We start from the raw sequence: 20,227 nt of genomic DNA on the forward strand, positions 1-20,227 counted from the left end.
GCGTTAACATTGTGAGTTCATACAGTTTATGTATCGTAAACAATATATTATAAAGACAAATGTATTATCGACTTACCTTACAAACTAATTTACACTCAACTTGACGAACAATCTCACTGTAAACTAAAATATTTTATAATCATTTATCACTCAAATTTAGGATTCAAAAAAATTAATTAAGTCAATAGAATGAATACACTTAGACTTAAGATGTTTATTTATTACTGTTATATATGTTATATATCCGGTATTTCCTTGATGGGAAAATATGCGACGCGTATTAATTAACGTAAGCATCGGTATTGCAATTTGACGGAAAACTTAATTTTGTGCCACATCGTGCCAACATCATATACGCGCGCGCACGCCATGTGCCAATGGAGAAGTTACAAGTAAAACGGTACTTTGACATTAATCGAAATACCTGTGTTTAAAATAATTGTTTACGGTGACAAGAGAAGAAACGATCGAGATACCAATCGATCGAATATATTAATTTTAACCGCAAAATAACATAAATAAAAGAAAAAGGAATTAGAACATACCTTCGGCTATGCTATCCGATCTTGGAAAGGAAGCAGAATTCTAGATTAAAGAAACATAGCAATTATATAAGAAGGTGAAACCAGTGTTGAAAATATTGGCTGTGCATTAATCGCACCATCTGTCGGCGCCATCTGTAACAATTACTTCCGTTAGTTCTTCCTCCTCCCATCAGGTGTATTATGTAGTTACACCATATACTCGGCATAACATTTTCATTCCTTGCTGACGAGAATTAAATGTGAGTTTTGTATAAATTTTTGTCTGAAAAATTTTGTAATATTCCTCGAAATACGATGCTATTAATTTATTAAGTGTAATTTATCTTACGCGAACGAAGAAATTCTGATGAAGTAAGAAATGGCACAGATTTCTAATTCAAACGTGTTTACAAACGATGCTGCCTCTTCGACTAGTACATCCGATCTTTTACAACAAGCATTCCAACAAGTTGTTGACGATGATGATAATGAAAGTGATTTCGTTGCGTTTTTGCAAAACGATGAAAATGATTCTCAAACAATTCATCTAACTTCGGAACAGGCAGCTGCATTAGGTTTAACTTTCGAGATAAACTCCAACGAAGAGGTTATATATCAACAAAATCGAGGTAGCGTTATCCCGAATACAACAAAAATTACGGCAAATGATAATTGTAAAACAGAAGATGTAAGCTCGGTATCTCCACGGGATACTTTTACGGATGAAGATTTCAATTTCGAAACGGCCCAAGTTCAAAATGATGATGGCATTAGTGATATAGTTAAGTCCGAGTGTATGGACTATTCAGAATGGCAAATACAGGAGGATTCTCCTAATGAAAAATTGCAAAATGAGACTGTTGCAAATAGTTTGACTTTAGGAAACATTTGCTTACAAAATCAAACCATTAATACCCAGGCGCAAACATTGGAAGTAAAAAACAATTCTATTCAGATTAATTCCAATGCACAGAGAATAGTTTTAGAACAACCAAAGGTACATACAATAATGACAGATATTAGGCAGATTAAATCTGAAGATAATTCGCACTATATGGTAGAAGATAACTTAGCACAAAATCAACCGATGAATAACGTATCCAATTCTCAAGCACAAATCCTGCAAAAGTTACCGATACTTTTGCCGTCTTCGCAATTCATTATAAAACCTGCGCAAACGATATTAAAGCCAGCCAAAAATGTTAAATTAATACAAAACATTAACAAACTTACAAATACTAATTTAAATTCCATCAATGGAATGCAATCGATCAACATGAATTCAAGTTCTAATTCTGTTTTACTTTCAAAAGCGGCAGTGATCAATACATTATCACCGCAAATAATAAAAGCAACCCCTATTACGGCTCAACTTTTGAACACAAATAATGTATCGGCACAGTTATTAAATACATCTCACATTATAACAGGAAGCTGCGAAATTGGAAATCATACAAACACTCCTCAGATCGGCAATACTGTGGTAAATAGCACACCCGTATTACCACAAAATATAGCTACTTCACAAATAAGAATATCACCTGCGATAAAAACTACACAATCATCGTTACAAAAAAGTAATATATCTCAGCTTCTAACGCCTATGTTAAAGAGTGCTACTACTATAACTAAAACAGTACCAAAAACTGCTCAACTTATTAATAATGCAAATATAAGCCCAGCGATGTCTACAGAACTTAAGCCAGTTCAAGTTCCTACACAAATAATTAAGGCATCATCATCATCAGTGATGGGAAAAAAGAGTTTAGTAACGCCAATGACAAAAATTATAACGCAGACAAATTCTCCAGTTATTTTTAGAACTGCATCGATCGTTAAAACGCAAGATTCCAAAACAACGATGACTAATTCAACTTCTATATTAAAACCAACACAAACCTCATCAACACCTATATCTATCTTGAAACCACAGACTAAAGTGGCTTTTCATAATTATACTAAACAAAATCAAACTGTTACATTAAATACTAGTAATTTGACTACCAACATACCAAATTTGTCACAAACGACACCAGTTCTGCAACAGAATGGTTCATCGGACAAAACAAAATCTGTCCAAAATGGTATTTTTAAACAAAAGATTAATTCATCCATAAATGGAGCATGTCTTAAGATAAATAAAAAATCTAAAGGGATACCTACTACAAGATCTACAACAATTGTCTCAGAAACAGCAGATACATCTAAACCATTGGGATCCAGTGAAAATCCTATACAAATAGTACAACAAGGTCATCATTTTCACAGGTATTGTCCAAAAATTAATCTACTTAAAGGATTAAAGGTATAAGATATGTACATGTTAGTCATATAATTATTCTAATTACATGTGTACGCGTGCACGCACATATGTATTTTCGAAGTTCGTTTAGAAAATATCTATATTTCTCTATTTTTACATCTTATTTTAGCATACAACGGCTTTCACCAACTCAGTTGAAACAAATCGCTCACGTATTGCAACAGCGCAGCCAAGAAACAAGTATATCTAATGAGAGAATCGTCTATAGGTCGGTTATATCAATAAGGATAAGTAGTAGTGAGCAGCGAGAAAAAAAACTATTTAAATATTTTTACAAATTAATTAAAACTTGTGCATTTTTATACAGGGTAGTGTTTCCAGAAGAATTAGATTTAAGATTGAAAAATCCTGGAACCTTAATAAAAAATCGTGGTGGTAAACGAGGACGACCAAAAAAGAATACTATTAGGCCCTCTCTGATCCCATCGAAAACAGCAGCGGTTCCTGAGGAAGAACAAGTAGAATTGAAGGTATCTTTTTTTTTTGTTTTTTTTTTTTTTTTTTTTTTTTTTTTTTTTTTTTTTTTTTTTTTTTTTTTTTTTTTTGAAAGAATAAAATATGTATAAGTTATAAAAATGATTATACCTTTTCTTTGTTCGAACTCATTACAGGATGACAGAAAAAAAGTTATAGCCAGAACACGTTCTGGTAGACTTTCAAGACCACCGAGACATATGGTACGAGATTACAAACATTTACACCATTCAGATTTTTTACAACCAGATTTGGATGATTCGGATGGCGGCTACAGTGACTATAATACAAACAATGACAAAATTGAAGATGAAGAGTCACCTAAGGAACTTTTAACAGGATTGGAAGTACCAAAGAGAAAAATATCAGATCATTTCAGATGTCCTACATGTAACAAAATATATCTGGGAAGAACACGCATGGCAAGGCATTTTGAAATGCATCCTGATCATGGTAGTCCCGAACAACTACCACCACCTACACCTGATCCTGAACTTAAACAAAATGTTAATCAAGATCCCTTAAAACGTAAGGGGAAAAAAAGAGGGCCATGGGCTTATGTTACACCTGAAGCTAAATCAGAACGGCGTAAAGTTAAGCTAAGAGAAGCAATTTCGGTATGTGAAGATACTGAAATAATAAAAATAGCCGCAAAGCCGGTACTTAATGCACAATCTCTATATGAGTTACTAGTTTTAAAATCTGAAAACAATGTTAGAAATTTTTTACAAGAGGTAAAACAATTGATGGATAAAATAAGAGAGAAAGTTGGCGAAATGTTATCTTTAGCAAATACTGATAAAGGATCGGACAAAGATTTAATAGATATTAACGAAGAATTGCTTTGTGATGCCTTGGGTGTTAATCCTGGATTATATAAAATCAATAATGACGCATTAAAGAGTTACGACGAAGAAACTTCGAACATTTACATAAACGAGGAACCACCAGTAAAGTTACGAAAAACAGGAAATTCTGAAGAATCTAAAGAAAACAATGAAGAAAGGATGTCTAGTGGATTTTCAGAGAGTTCAGATCTTAGTATATCAGATTTTCTTAGTGAAAGGAGAACTGATTCGGCATCAAACCCGACGTGTCCAGAAGTATTGTCGGCCTTAACATTAATGAGAAGAAATCCTACTTCTATCAATAATGTTGATAGCAATAAGGCTAATAATGTTTCTAAACTTTTAATTTCAAGTCCTGAAATTCAAAATCAAATTTCGGAGAATCCAGGATTTCAAAAAATCGATATTAATACAACCAAAGTTCCAAAATTCCAAACTTCAGAATCTCATAAAGATAATTTTACTAAATTAACCGATAATTTAGGACCATCCAGTAATTGTGAAATTTTTGCCAAAGTAGAAAGTAATTACGATCAATCGAAATTGGAACATATAGATAAAGCCTTTATAAAATTAGGACCTGTGGAGCAAGATTTGGTGAAGCTTGAAAATGGCACTTTGGGGTCATACGAAAAGCAAAGTATTCAAAGTTTGGATAAAATTCAAAGTGACTTGAATAATATAGAAGATGGCTCTCAGAGCTTCGCTAAAGGTTTTCAAAAATTGGTTTCTAAAATAGTACCTATGAGTACCTCAAATTTAAATTGTGGTAAAGTCCAAAGTTCTACATTAGATACAAGTCCATGTAAAATATTACCTGCAGCTTCAATTTGTAAAGCTTCAGACAGTATATCCGTGTTACAAGATACAGTACCAATTATTTCTAATAATTGTGATACTAATATATTTGATAGTACAGAAAATTTGGATATGTCAAAAGTAGCTCAATACGATCATATTACGCATTTAGATATTTTAAATAGTAGTAGTGTGATAGACAAAAATCTTTTAATTGACGAAAAGTTAGTTGAACAATTACACTTGGTAGATCAAACAAACTTGGTCGATGAGTTAGTATCGGAACGATTAAAAAATATTATGCCTGATAATATTTTAGAAGGTAATATCATACCAAATAATACAAATTTAGATACAGATCTTGATTTTGAAGCACTGAGCGAAGAATTTAATAGAAATGCTAGAAGTTGATTTTTAGACCATCGCGTGAATGATGGTATTATACTAAATAAAGTTATTTGTACAGTGTATAGTAATATTAGAGATACAGTACAATTATTTGAATTTGTATATGAAACGAATGTATTTTTGATGATTGCTACACGTTTCTTTTCTATAAACTTTATGTATGAATTTGCATTAGTTCAAAATAGAACATAACATTTTTTTAGATCATTCGTATGTTTCTTTTGCTATAGGCAATTGTAAAAATGTACAATATCATTCAGTTTAATGTATATATAAATATAATACTTAGATATACATAGTTATATAAAAAAAAAAAAGAAGAAAAAAGGAAAAAAGAAAAAAAAGAAAAAAATATTTTCTTGTACATTAAAAAAATACACATCCAAAAGTTATCTTTTGGATTGTAAAATGTATACAAAATGTTGCTATTAGACAAAAGTTTTAAAATTTATGACTGTCTAATAGCTTTGAATTTTGTCAATAATAGTTCAACTACTATTTTAGCAATATTAATGAAGAAAAATTTCTTCAACGAAAAGAAAAAAGAACGGGAGAATAAATTGATTAAGATGAACATTTCATTTTCGTCCAAGCAATAAGATTTTCATATATAATTGGACTTGTGTTAAAATTTAATTTTTATTTTAATATAATATTAATTATTTTAATATTTTTGTGTTGTTTGATCTTTTTGCATTAATCTTAATATTATCTTTTCATATTATTCTTTATCATAAATTTTTGCAGTTATAAAATGATCATACCTATTGTTAAATACATGTAATTTTCTAATGCATTTAACTAAATTGTATATATCTAATGAGGAAGTTATATATTTCACCAATAATTCTTTCATCACAAATAATAGTTTTATTTTTCAATTAAAAATATATAAATATCTAAATATAATAATGATAATATGATAAGCAATTTTTAATAAATTACATTAAAAAATTATAGAAGACAATGTGGACATTTTCAAGCAAAGGAGATTTTATCCTCTTTTCCTATTACTGCGTAAAATAATTCTCTATGTATTTATCTGTAAATATGTATTTAAAATTTTTTTTAGATATGAAGCAAAATATTTACAATAAGTCATGAGATGTACATGTAATTATGTGTGATTCTAATTAATGCTATGATATAGAAAAATGCTTAAATATTTATGCGTAAGATTCATACTTCTTCCTCTTATATATATATTTATATATATATATATATATATATATATATATATATATATATATATATTATATTGTATATATGTGTATATATATATATATATATATATATATATATATATATATATATACATATATTATATATAAAGTGTTTCGTCGTTACATCAATATTTTAAAAGTTATTTTTGAGACCATATTTGATTTAAATATTCTTTGAAAAAATGGATCAATATTTTTTTGACTATATTTGAGAATAAAAATAATTTTATTTGCAAACTTTCAAAATAAGGATGTGAAGTCACTTTGTTAAGACAGATTCACTTTGTTTAAGTGCATTAGCAAAGGTTAGTAACATATCCATTAATTTATAATTTTACTTATATCGATTTGTCATGATCTCAGGTATCAGTTATTTATATAAGTAATATGTTCTTAATTGTGTTATAAAAATTATGCGAATATATCTATATAAAAAGGAAAAAAAAGAGAAAATAAAGGAACATCTTTTTTTCTTGTCTATTGTTATTATATGTATAATCCCTATTTCAAATCGAAAAATTAATGGAAATTTAATATCGTGCAGTAAAAATATAGCATACTTACTAGTTTTGTATATATTATTTATAGTTATCTATGTCCAGTTTCTGTGAGCATTGCTTCTAATAATATTGTTACGTTTTTAGGTAACAAAGGTTGATGTAACCATGCAGAAAGATATAACATCTTTTGTGGCTCTGTGTGACAATGAGCAATATTTTCAAGAACTTTGTATTTTATTTGCATTTCGTTATTATATGTAGTATATATTACTTCCACTGTACGTCCTACAAGATATTTAATGCTGTAAAAATATTGTATGCTATAAGAAAATATCTAGAAGTTATAGTTATACCAAACGCTGATATCGGCCAAGTTGTAAATAACTTTATTGCAGTTTTATCCAATGTTATTAGAACATTTATCTGATGTGCTATTTGTTCCAAAGTCTTTACTAGATTACTCTATAACATATAAAATATATACGATAGTTAATACCATATACACAGATACACACATTGAACACATTATATATATATATATATATATATATATATATATATATATATATATATATATATAATACATAATAACATTATATATAATATATATATACATATATATATATATATATATATATATATATATATATTCTACAAATAATTAAACACAATATACCAAGGTACGACAAATTTCCTCTAAGCTGTCACAGTAATCTTGTAATCGAACGGTATAATTTTTATTGGACTTTTCTTGTATTATAGATTTTAAAATATTAATTCCTTCAAGAGTATTATCATTCCACTGCTGAACAATCCCATGAACATCAGCTGCTAAATCTCGTAAATGACGAAGAGTTCCAGTTAAATTTTTTCCTTTTAACGATTTTGAAAATGGTGACTCCGCTGTGAATAATGGTATCGGTTTTAGATTAAATCATACGGACGAATATTCGTCTACAATACAGTAAATTATAAATGATAATAAGTTATAGACGAGATTAATTTGTAAATAATTTTATATATATATATATATATATATATATATATATATATATACGCATATATATACATATATATAGAGATCAAATTACTAGAATTAAGAGGTTGTACTGCCACTTTTATCGCGCGTTTATCATTTATTCCTATTGATATATCCATTATGTCATGTGACAGAAAACTAATAATGCTTTAAAAATGCATTATAACACACTCGAGCAATATAAAAAAGGTTCAATTACATTCCATTACGTTTTAATCATCTTTCTCTTTTAGCAGTTCTAGTTACAGTAGTTTAACAACAGTGTTGCCATCTATTGAATTTAAAATGTTATTTTGGTTATGTTCGTTTATAACGTTACTTGTTAACGAAGCATTTCTATCGTTCAAAGATAAAAATTGTAAAAAATACTTTGGGCCGCTTTGGCAATTGAAGAAAAGTAATATATTCGGACGTAACTAATAATTTTGTATAAATCGCGTAGATAAGATTTAAAAAATTTCAAATATCACGCGGGCGTATAGTCGAAAGGAAAATTGGGAGTTTTCAAGCCTGTAATAAATTTTACTTCTGAGGCAGTGAACCCGTAAAAGTTACAAGTGTTGAGACTGTTATGATAAGTGGGAAGAATTAAAAGAAAAAAAAAAGATCTGTCGCGTTAAATGCACTCACATCTTTTGGTTTTCTTGACGTATACTCGAAGCTTGTGGTCTTAATCTTTAATGGCGATAGTATAATACTAGGTAAGTCATTCATTGTACATTTTTATCAACACATTTTAAGTTGCGTTTATAATTTGTATATTTTTGCTAGTTTAATTACGACAACGATTCGTATATTTCGCACTATTCGTATTGTGTTTGAATTCGTGAAAATTCTTTAGAAAATCTTCGTTACTTTGACACGGCACATACATATGTATGTTGAGTTTAGGTTAAGATCCACTCGTTGGTGGATTTTAGCATTTTCAATAGTTTCGTTTTACTCAATAATCAAAGAGCAATGACTTTTGCAACGATATTATTGCGCTCGCTATGTAATATTTAGATCGGTATAATGTTAATATCTTTTAATAAGTTTATTATTTCTTATAGAGTATATAAGCATTCGAAAAACAGCATTTGCCAGAATCTTCATAACAAAAGGTTTATACGTTAATGTTTTAGGAAATAGAGAGCAGAGAGTAAGATGCAGACAATAAAGTGTGTTGTGGTCGGAGATGGAGCTGTGGGAAAGACTTGTCTTTTGATTTCATATACGACAAATAAATTTCCTTCAGAATATGTGCCTACTGTTTTCGACAATTATGCTGTAACGGTAATGATAGGCGGTGATCCATATACGTTAGGATTATTTGATACCGCTGGTAAGGACAACGAATGATTTTATTAGTTAAACGTTATAAGCAACATTATTTGGACGGTTTAAATATACATTGAATTAAAATTATATCACAGGCCAAGAGGATTACGATAGACTTAGACCTTTAAGTTATCCGCAAACAGACGTATTTCTGGTCTGTTTCTCAGTTGTTTCACCATCGTCATTTGAAAATGTTAAAGAAAAGGTGACTATTACAAAATGTATATTCGCATTTTAAACAACGTATAACGTTTGGGACATTGAATTGAAACTATTGTTACAGTGGGTTCCAGAAATAACTCATCATTGTCAAAGGACTCCGTTTCTCCTAGTTGGTACTCAGATTGATTTACGAGATGATGTTGCTACTATAGAGAAGCTTGCAAAAAATAAGCAGAAACCTATTTCAGCGGAACAAGGAGAGAAACTTGCGAAAGAGCTCAAAGCTGTGAAATACGTAGAATGTAGCGCTCTGACACAGGTATACCTATTTGCAAATAAGTCGAATTTATGTTGCATGAATTTTCCACGTACCGATCTCTTTAAATGTTTATTTTAGAAAGGTTTAAAAAATGTATTCGACGAAGCTATATTGGCAGCATTGGAGCCTCCAGAACCGGTGAAGAAAAGAAGGTGTATGCTTTTGTAAAGCATTTTACTGATTTTGCAATACAGTGTCCCTGACTATGAAGTAACAACATTAAAATGTATCAGGTGATTATCTCCTCTGTAGTAGATTAACGATAGGAGGAAATCTAACGTCTCTACGACGTAAAAAGGAGTATTCATTGGAGGGGCGTATTAGAAGCCGCTTATATGAGCGCGACAACTGCGGTTTGCCTATGCGTTTCCTACATTTGACTATTTTCATCTGTGTATACATTCCATAAAATAATCTTTTGTCTTGGCCTTATTTTTTTTTTCTTTTTGTTTCTTTTTTTTTTTCTCTCTTTTTTTCTCCTTCAAATAAAATTAACAATTAGTCGACAAGATCGGATAATCCTTGTTGAGATGCATAGCACAAAGAACATATTTTCTTTTCTTTTTTGCTTTTTATTTCGAAAAAAAAAAAAAAAAAAAAAAAAAAAAAAAAAAAAAAAAAAAAAAAAAAAAAAAAGAAAAAAAAAATATACCTGCACCTTTAACATCCTCGACTTTTGAGAAAAAGTTTGATAAAAATCATTAACTAATATAGATATGCCAATCCTTGTTTTATCTTACGATTGGTCCTATCAAGTTGATGTATTGATAAAAAGTGCAAGGTATTACACAGAGTCAGAATTTAAAAAACTTATTATAAAATCCATCATGTTATTATTCGTTTGACAATATTTTCAAACTCAATGGTTTATTTTTTAAAGATGAACGCCGGTATTTAAAGTTTTATAAAGAGTCTGTAAGATATCTGTTGGCATAGTATGAGGGAATCGTAGCGAATCATAGCATCGACGATCTCTTCGGACGAACGTCAAAAAGTTCAAAGAACGAGTCGATTCGGCCTTGCGCACATGGGCATCGGAAGAAGAAAGGAAACGCTAAGAGACGCTCCGATTCTCTTGCATATAAGTACGTTATTAAAATATATATCTGCCGTATCTGACGTATTAAAGAAACAATATGCAAGCAAACGTTAACATCAGAAAATTGTTCTAGACGATTCGCGTATGGCAGCTAAGTTTGGCAGCCAAACTTCTCCAACTCTTGGACAATTTAAATTACATTTGAGCGATGCGAACCTATTTTTTAATATATTGCAAATTATCGTTATGTGTTATCATATAAATAAGCGACGACAGAAAATTTACAGTACTCTTATCTTATAAGATTAATGATATTTTATCAATCAGATGTATGAACTGTGCACATGTCTAAGATATTAGCGAACTGTGTATAGTTTTTACTATAAACCATTCATCTTTTTCCATCGTTTTTCGATTTTATGTACTGCGTATTTTATATCGTCGTAATTAAAAAGACGGAGATACATACGATCGGTTATCGTTGAAGGACATGGTACGTTATTACTCCTATTCGAACGACTATCAGCTATCTTATTAAAATCGTGCGGTAAGTCACGATAGACACACGTTAAGTTACTAATTCTTAAAACAAGTATTTCGTGAGAAATCTTTTAATGACTTTTACACTATGAATCCAGTTGGAGATAATTGCATTTATTAGCACTGTACTGTGTCGGAATATGTAGACACATTCGTATTAAAAGAAAAAAGAAAAGGAAAAAAAAACTATTCGCATAAATATATTTATACCATGTAACACGAACTTCTATTTACTATCCCGCAATCAGAGGGTACAAAAATACGGTGAATATTTAAATAAGATATTTAGGTGAATAATCTTGTAGATACGTTTTAAATATAAATTACAGGGGCAGGAGATGCCGCGGCCATTCTAAAATGAGTCTTCATCGAAGAACATTTGTTAGAACGTTACGAAGATAGAGAACGTTCATCGAGAGATTAGAGATTTTGCGAGTTAGTTTAGAAGGCAGGTATCGTAGTCTCTGTATTTTATCATAGGATAGTCTATTATTCTTTCTCGCTCGGTAGGTCCTTCAGGATTACCCCGGAAGCCATAGGTAGATATATCTATGATGGAGCGACGTATCGACTGTGGACCGTAAAAGCGTTCGTTTACGGTCACGATTCACGTGGGAATCCTACGAGGATTTATTCCTTTTTTATCGTACGGATCACGTTCAGTATATCTCGGGTCATTACAATTAAATCTACTATCAGCTTCGAACTCCCCTATGCGTCTATCCCTTTCTCTCTCTCTCTCTCTCTCTCTCTCTCTCTCTCTTTCTCTCCCTCCCCCCTCTCTTTGTCTCCTTTCCTAATTTAATGATTTTTAAATAATTTTTTCTAGCTTTTTAAAAGCGATAACTCGAATATAAGAGTCGGAGAACGTCTTTGTCGGAAAGGAAAGTTTCGGTTCAAAAATAGTGTGGAAGATGGAAAAAAGTAAGATTGCGAAGGTAGGAGCAGTGGCAAATGATGGGTATGGACGATAGTGATTTGATTCTCGGTCTTTCATTGGTACGATCGTTCCTCTCTTTTTCTCTTGTTCTCTTTCGAATGCTCGAAGCTTTGGAATGGTCGAAAGAGGAGAAGGAATCATTGGAAAGGTTCAACGCGAAGGGTTCGTAATCCCCTCGACGAACCGGCACGTGCGAGCGGAAATGCAGGCTGCCGAGAAAACGTAGAAAGACGGGAGGCATCCATTTGACGATCTCGATGGGATATCGCCGGACGTGGATCGCCCACGATCGTTCTCCGAGATCATCGTCCACCTCGCCGATTGCAAGTTCTCTTTTCTTACTCTCTCGGCACACTACTCTGTGGTTATTTCAATTAGGTGGAATCGTGTATCGGACGAGAGAAGTCACGGACGTATCGCGAACGTGCCTCCTCTACTCCCTTGACATTATCGCTAATCATTTTCGAATCGATGACCGCGTGCGCGCCCGTGTGTGTGTCAGAGAGAGAGAGAGAGAGAGAGAGAGAGAGAGAGAGAGAGAGAGAGCAAGAAAGGGAAACGTCCGATTATTTACGGAGTTATTAAAGTCGGCCCCTTTATCTTGGGATTGCATGCAAGAATCATGCAATCAAACTCGAAACGAAAGATGGTTTTAGGATAATTTATCTAAACTAACTTTAACAAATAAAGTTGATCGAATAAATCGTAAGACCGATGACAATGCAAGGCTCTTTGTATCGCATGGTCCAGATCTCTCTCTCTCTCTCCCTCTCTCTCTCTTTCTTTTCTTTGGTCATTGTAAAACAAGATCCTCGAGTGGCCAGGTGGTGGCGATGGAGCTGCAGGGGGTCCGTGAACGCACGTTGACACAAGTCATTTTTACGCGGGTATTCGAAGCGAGCACGATGGGCGGCCAGGTTCGTCCTCTCGGCTGCTTTATGCCGACTTTCCTAGCGGTAGAAACAGCAGCACGATACCTCTGAATAATGGCGCGAGATCCGTGCCGTAGTCGCCAAGGGGGCGCCCCCATCCTGGACTTTCCTCCTCGTGTAGGATTCTCCTTTTCTCTCTCTCTCTCTCTCTCTCTCTCTCTCTCTCTCTCTCTCTCTCGAGATAGAATCGACGGGCCGAGGTGATTCTAGTCACCCGTCGCGATGTCCTTTCTCTACGTGCCACCCCGACGAAATTCTACATCCTTAGTAATATCCATTCCGCAGGGCTTGACAAAGAGGTAGATTCCATCTTCTTTCTTACACTTGCTTATGCCTTTTTATATATTCATATAAAAAATGTACTTTGAGAGTTGGAAACTATTTCGAAAATACTTTTTTTCTCGTCTTTTCTGACTAGACGTACGGAAAGTAGGCGCGTCCTCCAGCGTACACAACACCGGTTTTATAACGACTATTAAAAATTTAATGAATCTACCGTACCTCCATAATTTCGCCTTGTCGCGCTGCCTAATTAATACGGAATTCGAGCTCTAACTGGACGAGGATATATATTCGCGCGGCCTGCAGTTATCGCGATAAAATCGGCTATAACCTTTCCGTTATGATTGATTTTATGACTCCATCGGTTTCCATGGCATCGATTTTTCTTGCCTCCTTCGTGGTTCGCGAGAGACGACGAGATCGATTCGAAGAGAAGTATCTCGATTAAATGCTTTTTCGATCGATTTCGTTTTGTCTTATATTTATTTTCTTTATTTATTTATTTCTTTTTTCTTGATAATAATGAAGAATTCACCGAGGCACTCATCGATGCTCCTCGTAGATCGTACGAAATCGATCGTTTTTTCTTACAAATTGTAAATTTATAGAATCAATAGACAATAAGATATACGCTTATTACCCGTAGATAACATAGCTAGGCGTACATTGTTCACGCGTCGCACGCAAAAGCGTATACGTGTAAGTACTCGATAGTCGCTAGTCGATACACGGTCCGCGTGTAATTATTCTTACGCACGCGAACCACAGGATTAGCGTGTAAATTCGTTGTGTGAACAGGCACTCGCGCGTAAAGCGTATAAGATAGCGTTAATGCGGAAAAGGTTTCGGTCCTTTTTCATTAAACGCGATCCGCGCTTCCCTTCGATGTGAAGGTGATTTTGGAAGTAGATTCATACGAGAGGAACGAGTCCGAGGGAAGCAGGACGGAGGAAAAGTATTTTCCATATATTCCCTAGGAAACACGTGCATATTAAAACGAAAGTTTACAATGCGAAGAGATCTGGATCGGCAAGAGCGTAGAATAGAAAATGAATTTTTTTTCGTGCTTCTTGAAAAGCGACCGCGATGAATATGTATACGTTCGGATACGTAGATATCTACCCAGAGACAGATCGTAGCTTTTTCGTTCGCGTCTTGCCTCTTCCCATCTTTTATTCATGGCCTAGTTAGTTTGGCGCGTTCGCCGATGCGAACGACTAGTGTGAATTACTCGAAATTTGGAAAATTTGGTATTCTAATATATTCTATATCTATCGCGAAGGCGGCGAATCGCTCGGTTGGTATTACGTATTACGCGAGAAAACACGAGAGAAAAGGCATATTATATTGTGTATTATATTATTGGGCATATGTGAAAGACCGTACGCGCGGATCCGGGCGACGCATCTTTCACGGACATATCGCGTCGTTTGGAAAATAAATCGTCCCTCATAAAAGTACTCCGTTCCGTGGTCAAGCGCGAGGTCCGTTTCGCGGCCGGACACGTCCTCGGCATATTATTTCGATCGAGAGGCCCGTACATCTTTTTTTTTTTTTTTCTTTTTTCTTTTTTCACCCTCCGTCGGTAGATAATGCGATCTATTTTTTATCTCCCGCTCCTTTACCGATGTCACTTTTATTGTCCAGCGATGATCTCGAACGAAATCAAAAGTTTCTTCCTGGAAGACGAAGAGTTTCTTCCTTCGAAAGACGACACAACTTCTTCTACAGAAGCTCCGAGAGATGCCTTCCAGAAACGCATTTAGTCGCCATCGGCTGTTCCCTTGTCTAATCGTTAAAGTGGCAGCGTATCGTAGACGATACTCGTTCTCGAGGAGCCAAGATTCTTTGAGGATCCCAACGTCGAAAAAAGATTAAAAAAAGACTAAAAAAAGACGAGAAGTAACGTCTGGATATGGTCGAGTGTCTGGCTCCTGCCTGGTGTCTCGCGATAACACCGTGGCCAAGTGGCACGCGTCGCCACGATCTTGCGCTTCTTGCCGAACCGAACGATATACGCCACGGTACGTATACGCCACCCCCCGGCATCCATCCCGACGACGCAGAGCCACCCTCATCCTGAGTTCCCTTTTTAGATTAGACCAGACACGTCCTTTCGTACCGTTAACGAAGCCATTTTTTTCGCAGACTATCTCCTTTCTAGCTTACCTTAGTAGTTACCTTGTACGAATCTTCGTTTAGCTTTTTCCTCCTCCTCCTTTATTTTACTTTCAAGTTTGCTTTCAAGTAAGAGATCCTTTGCCGAGATTAAATCGAGTTTTAGCTCGATGGCGGATGGGGGGATGGTCGTGTGTACATCGATCTAATACCTTCTCTTCCGCGAAAATTCTTGCTGATTCCATACCGTCGCAAAGAGAGGAACATTCGTTACCGATTTTACGATGTCCGTTCTTTCGGTACAAGAGAGGAACCCTTCGTATTCGTTCTTCGAAGAAGCTCGATCTATCCTCCCGAAAACCTTTTCCCCATATTTATATCCCAGTTGCACGAACTTTGGATATACCTACGATATATTACGTTCGAATATACGTTTATCGAATATCGCGATTGCTTTTAAACGGTAATAATAAGTCTCTCTTATTAACGGGATATCCTTTTTTCTTTTTCCTTTTTCCCCTCAGATAGCCCATATCGTGTGAGAGGTCAAAGAAGGAAAATCTTTGAAGCGTTACTCGATCCTCGGGACGTCACGTAAATGCGTTTTCAAACAAAACGATATTATCGAATCGAGGCCGGGACCGAAAGTCCGAACGGTCCCGATTTACGAGCGACTTTGCTTCGGATGGGTACGATGGATCGGCGGATAAAGGTGGGCAGCAGAAGAGGGACAACGTGGGTGGCAACAATAGCTCTTGAGCGAGCAGATTCTGGTGGCACAACATGCATTGTACGACCGCAGTTTGAAGGTGATTGATCACCGTTGCTGATCGCACGCACACGCGTGCCTATCCTTCTGGCTGCTCCCCCTTTTCTCTCTATCTCGTTTTGTCCTCCATGCTATCCCTTTCTCTCTTCTACGAACACACGGACAACGTGTCGCTCGGCCGATGACAAAATTCTCGTCGTCGATCGAATTCTCGGACTTTCGTTAAGGATTTGATCGATCGAGACGTAAGAGAAGATCGTAGATTCGCCATTTCGGGCTCGACTCGAAGAAATAAGGTACCTATATTTTTCAAGCCCCTTAGATGCGCGAGTGGTCAAAAGTGACTCGAGGATTCGAATGGAATTTACAACGTCGTCTATGAGAATTGATTTTGATCGATTAGCGTTGTACTTTATTATGAAACTTTGTTTCGCGCATGCCCGAACGGAGCGATGCGATCTCGTTCGAGTCACGTCACGTTACACGAAATACCATTCGGAGTGCATCCCCCTAAAAAAAGCCACATCGATTACGTACGCTCGTTACGGCGTTGCGACTCGACAAACCCAACGACCACCCTCCTTTTCTTTTTCCTCCTACCTTTTTCTGCTACCTTCGATCGCTACGAATGTCCGAATTTACGACGGAGATGTCAAATTATTTGTTCCAAACGATCAAAGTATACCCTAATCGACGCAGATATTTCGTTTCGATTTTTAGCGAGAATCGTCACGTTTATTTTAGAATAGAAATCGTTTTGGCGTCCAGGCTTATAGGACGTCGCCACATGTCGCGAAGGCAGAATATGGTGATCCCTGCCATCATTACCAGCCCCTTGCTATAAGCGAGCGAGCGAGCGAGCGAGCGAGCGAGCGAGCGACCGAGCGAGCTCTATCGGTACCGTCATATGGTGAAACTCTGCACGAGCAAACGAACGGACATTTGTGAATAGCCGAGTAATCGTGGCCTCTACTCACGATTTTATCGATTCTTCTTTGTATAAAATATTATTTTTTCATTTTAGAAAATGAAGCCTCCAACCAAAGAGACTAACTTATCGTTACATTATCGTCGTCGTATATTCTAATTTCTCAACTAGAATCGATGTTGAACGTTATGCGAACTTACGATAACCTTCTTCTCGAAGGAAAGAAAATTTGTGTAAAAGAGTCGCAAAGCATCGGTCGTTCCTGGATCTATCCGGCAAGCAGAGTTCATGTATAGCATAAACTCCCTCTTTCCCTCTCTCGTTCCATCGGACGGTGTAGCAGCAGCGTGAGACATCGAAAGGGAGTAGGAGAAGGAGAGGAAAAGAGAGGGTTGAAAGTACCTCATCAGGCTGATAACCCACGAGAAGCGCGTGTCGCCCACTCACGGTGATTGCTGCCACCAGGCTTGTACCTCTCCTCCCCTTCTCAAGCACCTTTCTCGATATCCCTACCACTCGCCCTTATCTCCCCACTTTGCTTCGACGTGGTTCACCCGTCAGAACCTCCCTATACGCGTTTGCATCACCATCCGCTCTGTAGAATCTCGACTCGTTCACCCACACGGCTCTCTCTCTCTCTCTCTCTCTCTCTCTCTCTCTCTCTCTCTCATTCTTTGATTCGTATCTTCCTTCTTGCTCTTTGAAAGATTTTAGACCAAAGTCGTTCACGTTTGTTCTCTCTATCTCCGTATCTTTCTCTCGGTTATCCGATTCGTTTCAAGCTGTTCTCGAGTGGAAGAAACTTTGAGAGAAAATAAAGCGATTGAACGCGAGACGTTTCATAGTTAGGTACATCGAACGAATTTTTACTATGGAAATTATTGCGGTATAAAAGAAATTCCGTTCGTGCGACAAAAGACGATTCGCTTTTACCATCGTTTCTTATTGTCGTTTGATTTAGATGAAATTTACGTTCAACGTCTCCCTTTCCAATCCAATAGAGTTTATAATTTAAACGATGTTTAAGCCCACGCTCTCTCAGAAGACACGAGGACTATCAAGAGATCTGATTTATCGGACGTTATCGGAGTATCGGAGCGGTAGCTTTTAAAGCGGAGACAACCGTTAAGCGCGGAAATAATACTTTTATACCGCTTTTATGATAAAATCGTTACGATTAGTTTTGAAATAGGTTACCGTGGGATCATTTCTTTTTAAACGAGAAAGATATCTCGATATATAACGATGTTCTTGACGCGTATAATCATCGATGTCGAGGTCGTTTGTCGTTCTTACGAGAGACCGCACACCGTCGAATTTTACGACATTGTCGAGCGTTTTCCTCCTATATTTATCTTTCTACTTTATTCTCAGCTAACGGGCAACGTGTAATTTTTGAACGTTACTTTTAAGATTTATTGCCAGCAGATCCGTTAACACGTTTCGGAGCATTGATCGTACTTATTGAAAATGGTTTTTTATTTTTCTTCGAGTCGATTCGTGTCGATGGTACGCAAGAGAGAACAGGTGACGGTTTGTCACGCGCGATACATAAAACGTGCGCGGAGCGTTACTCACAGAAAATTGCTTGCTCCATCGGTTTGATTGGTCATTGTACGAAACGAAAATTGCCTCCGGTCGCTTTACTCGCAATTAGCTCGAGGCATGCGTGATCCTACCAATTCGATCTCTCTCTCTCTCTCTCTCTCTCTCTCTCTCCTTTTCTCTATCATTATTTGGTGAAACGCTAATCCAGATGACGCGTGCGCTTATTTCCAAGTATCTTCCATCTCTTTTTAGACGATGATTCGTCGAGTAGCGTTCACTCGAAATGATCAAGAACGAAAGGATCAAGAGGTTTTTAAGGGTTTTTACGCGTTCGACTCGCGAAATCGTAATAAGAAGAGACGAGAGAAGTTAGGCTTGGGATTGGCTACCTCTTTGGTTCAGCGTCCATAAAAAGGTCCGACTTGGTGCACGAGCCGGTATCTGCATCTCGAAGCTGAAAACGTGCGGGAGTTTAAACGCAATCCAATTTCTCAGGCCATTGAGTGCGCCGACTGCCATCTGTCTAACGGCTAGCCCCGCTAGTTCGCTTTTTTTACAGGCGGACCGTGAAATGCGCAAACAGAAGGACCTCCTTCTCCGGCTTTCTCCTTTACATTTTAATCAAATCATTTCTCTGTTATGCGCGTCAGGCGTACTCCCCGCCTTAAAGGATCTCGCGGGACCGAAGGGTTTAATCTCTTTCTTTTCCTCTCCCTCCTTTTCTCCATTTCTCTTTCTCCTTCCTCGATGAGAAGGGAGAAGAGGTCCTTTTCTCCTTTCTTCCCCCCTTTATTCCCCCCTACCTTCCTTCCTTACTTTCTTTCTTCCTCGGACACGAGGAACAAGAAATTTATCTTTAGTTAGACGCAATCCACGAGTACCACACCGCCGCGATTGCGGTTAACGACGATCCCATCGATATTCTATTGGCTCCCGCGAGCCCATTTTATGGGTGATTACGAACGCGGAAAAGGATAATTAATAACCGATTTAATTGCAAATACGTGACCGTATACGCCCATTTAGAATGGAATCGAAGGGTTTGGCCAGCGGCAATAAAGTTTCACGCGCTGTTCTCGGCTGCTACTTCGAGAGCCGAACTATAAGGAAGAAAGCTAGCTTACGCATATATTATGCAGAAAGATGGATGTTACAGATAGCTTCGTACAAAGAACGAAATCATTGTCGAATAA

At 35.9% G+C, this 20,227-nt stretch overlaps 5 protein-coding genes across 12 annotated transcripts in view; 2 read left to right on the plus strand and 3 right to left on the minus strand.

The window, feature by feature from the left end:
• LOC124948686 (ribosome biogenesis protein NSA2 homolog) overlaps window positions 1–675 on the minus strand; it is a 1,945-nt gene extending 1,270 nt beyond the window's left edge. The window contains exon 1 of one of the 2 annotated variants that reach the window (XM_047492657.1): window positions 546–675. The gene's annotated coding sequence lies outside the window, so the exon portion shown is untranslated. Of the gene's footprint in view, window positions 1–76; window positions 496–545 lie in introns of those variants that run through there. The other variant, XM_047492658.1, reaches the window with a different exon arrangement.
• Window positions 1–677, minus strand: part of LOC124948693 (ubiquitin-40S ribosomal protein S27a) — a 2,589-nt gene extending 1,912 nt beyond the window's left edge. Inside the window, exon 1 of the mRNA XM_047492667.1 lies at window positions 546–677. The gene's annotated coding sequence lies outside the window, so the exon portion shown is untranslated. The remainder of the gene's footprint in view (window positions 1–545) is intronic.
• On the plus strand, window positions 364–6,589 carry LOC124948670. Of its 2 annotated transcripts, XM_047492599.1 has the most exons (4): window positions 367–2,792; window positions 2,957–3,055; window positions 3,155–3,317; window positions 3,459–6,589. In XM_047492599.1, the coding sequence occupies exons 1-4, from the start codon at window positions 904–906 to the stop codon at window positions 5,376–5,378; spliced, it is 4,071 nt and encodes a 1,356-aa protein (XP_047348555.1). In that variant the 5' UTR covers window positions 367–903; the 3' UTR covers window positions 5,379–6,589. The 2 variants fall into 2 exon arrangements, with proteins under 2 accessions (XP_047348554.1, XP_047348555.1); XM_047492598.1 differs by having other exon boundaries at window positions 364–2,792; window positions 2,957–3,317.
• LOC124948689 (cyclin-dependent kinase 2-interacting protein-like) lies at window positions 2,909–8,431 on the minus strand. 5 transcript variants are annotated; one of them, XR_007100802.1, is made up of 6 exons: window positions 8,337–8,431; window positions 7,775–8,001; window positions 7,452–7,560; window positions 7,163–7,383; window positions 3,433–6,417; window positions 2,909–3,291 (listed from the first exon to the last, which is right to left on the minus strand). XR_007100802.1 is itself a non-coding variant. In XM_047492663.1 (5 exons), the coding sequence occupies exons 1-4, from the start codon at window positions 8,254–8,256 to the stop codon at window positions 7,187–7,189; spliced, it is 600 nt and encodes a 199-aa protein (XP_047348619.1). In that variant the 5' UTR covers window positions 8,257–8,417; the 3' UTR covers window positions 2,909–3,291; window positions 7,163–7,186. The 5 variants fall into 5 exon arrangements, 2 of the variants coding, with proteins under 2 accessions (XP_047348619.1, XP_047348618.1); XR_007100801.1 differs by having other exon boundaries at window positions 3,433–3,601; window positions 8,190–8,416; XR_007100800.1 differs by having other exon boundaries at window positions 8,190–8,416.
• On the plus strand, window positions 8,384–11,734 carry LOC124948690 (cdc42 homolog). Of its 2 annotated transcripts, none has more exons than XM_047492665.1 (5): window positions 8,384–8,838; window positions 9,262–9,461; window positions 9,553–9,662; window positions 9,741–9,938; window positions 10,021–11,734. In XM_047492665.1, the coding sequence occupies exons 2-5, from the start codon at window positions 9,284–9,286 to the stop codon at window positions 10,024–10,026; spliced, it is 492 nt and encodes a 163-aa protein (XP_047348621.1). In that variant the 5' UTR covers window positions 8,384–8,838; window positions 9,262–9,283; the 3' UTR covers window positions 10,027–11,734. The 2 variants fall into 2 exon arrangements, with proteins under 2 accessions (XP_047348621.1, XP_047348620.1); XM_047492664.1 differs by having other exon boundaries at window positions 8,410–8,838; window positions 10,017–11,734.
• The last annotated feature ends 8,493 nt before the right edge of the window (window positions 11,735–20,227 follow it).

This window comes from Vespa velutina, chromosome 4 (genome assembly GCF_912470025.1).
Source record: "Vespa velutina chromosome 4, iVesVel2.1, whole genome shotgun sequence".
NCBI classification, from domain to species: Eukaryota; Metazoa; Arthropoda; class Insecta; order Hymenoptera; family Vespidae; genus Vespa; species Vespa velutina.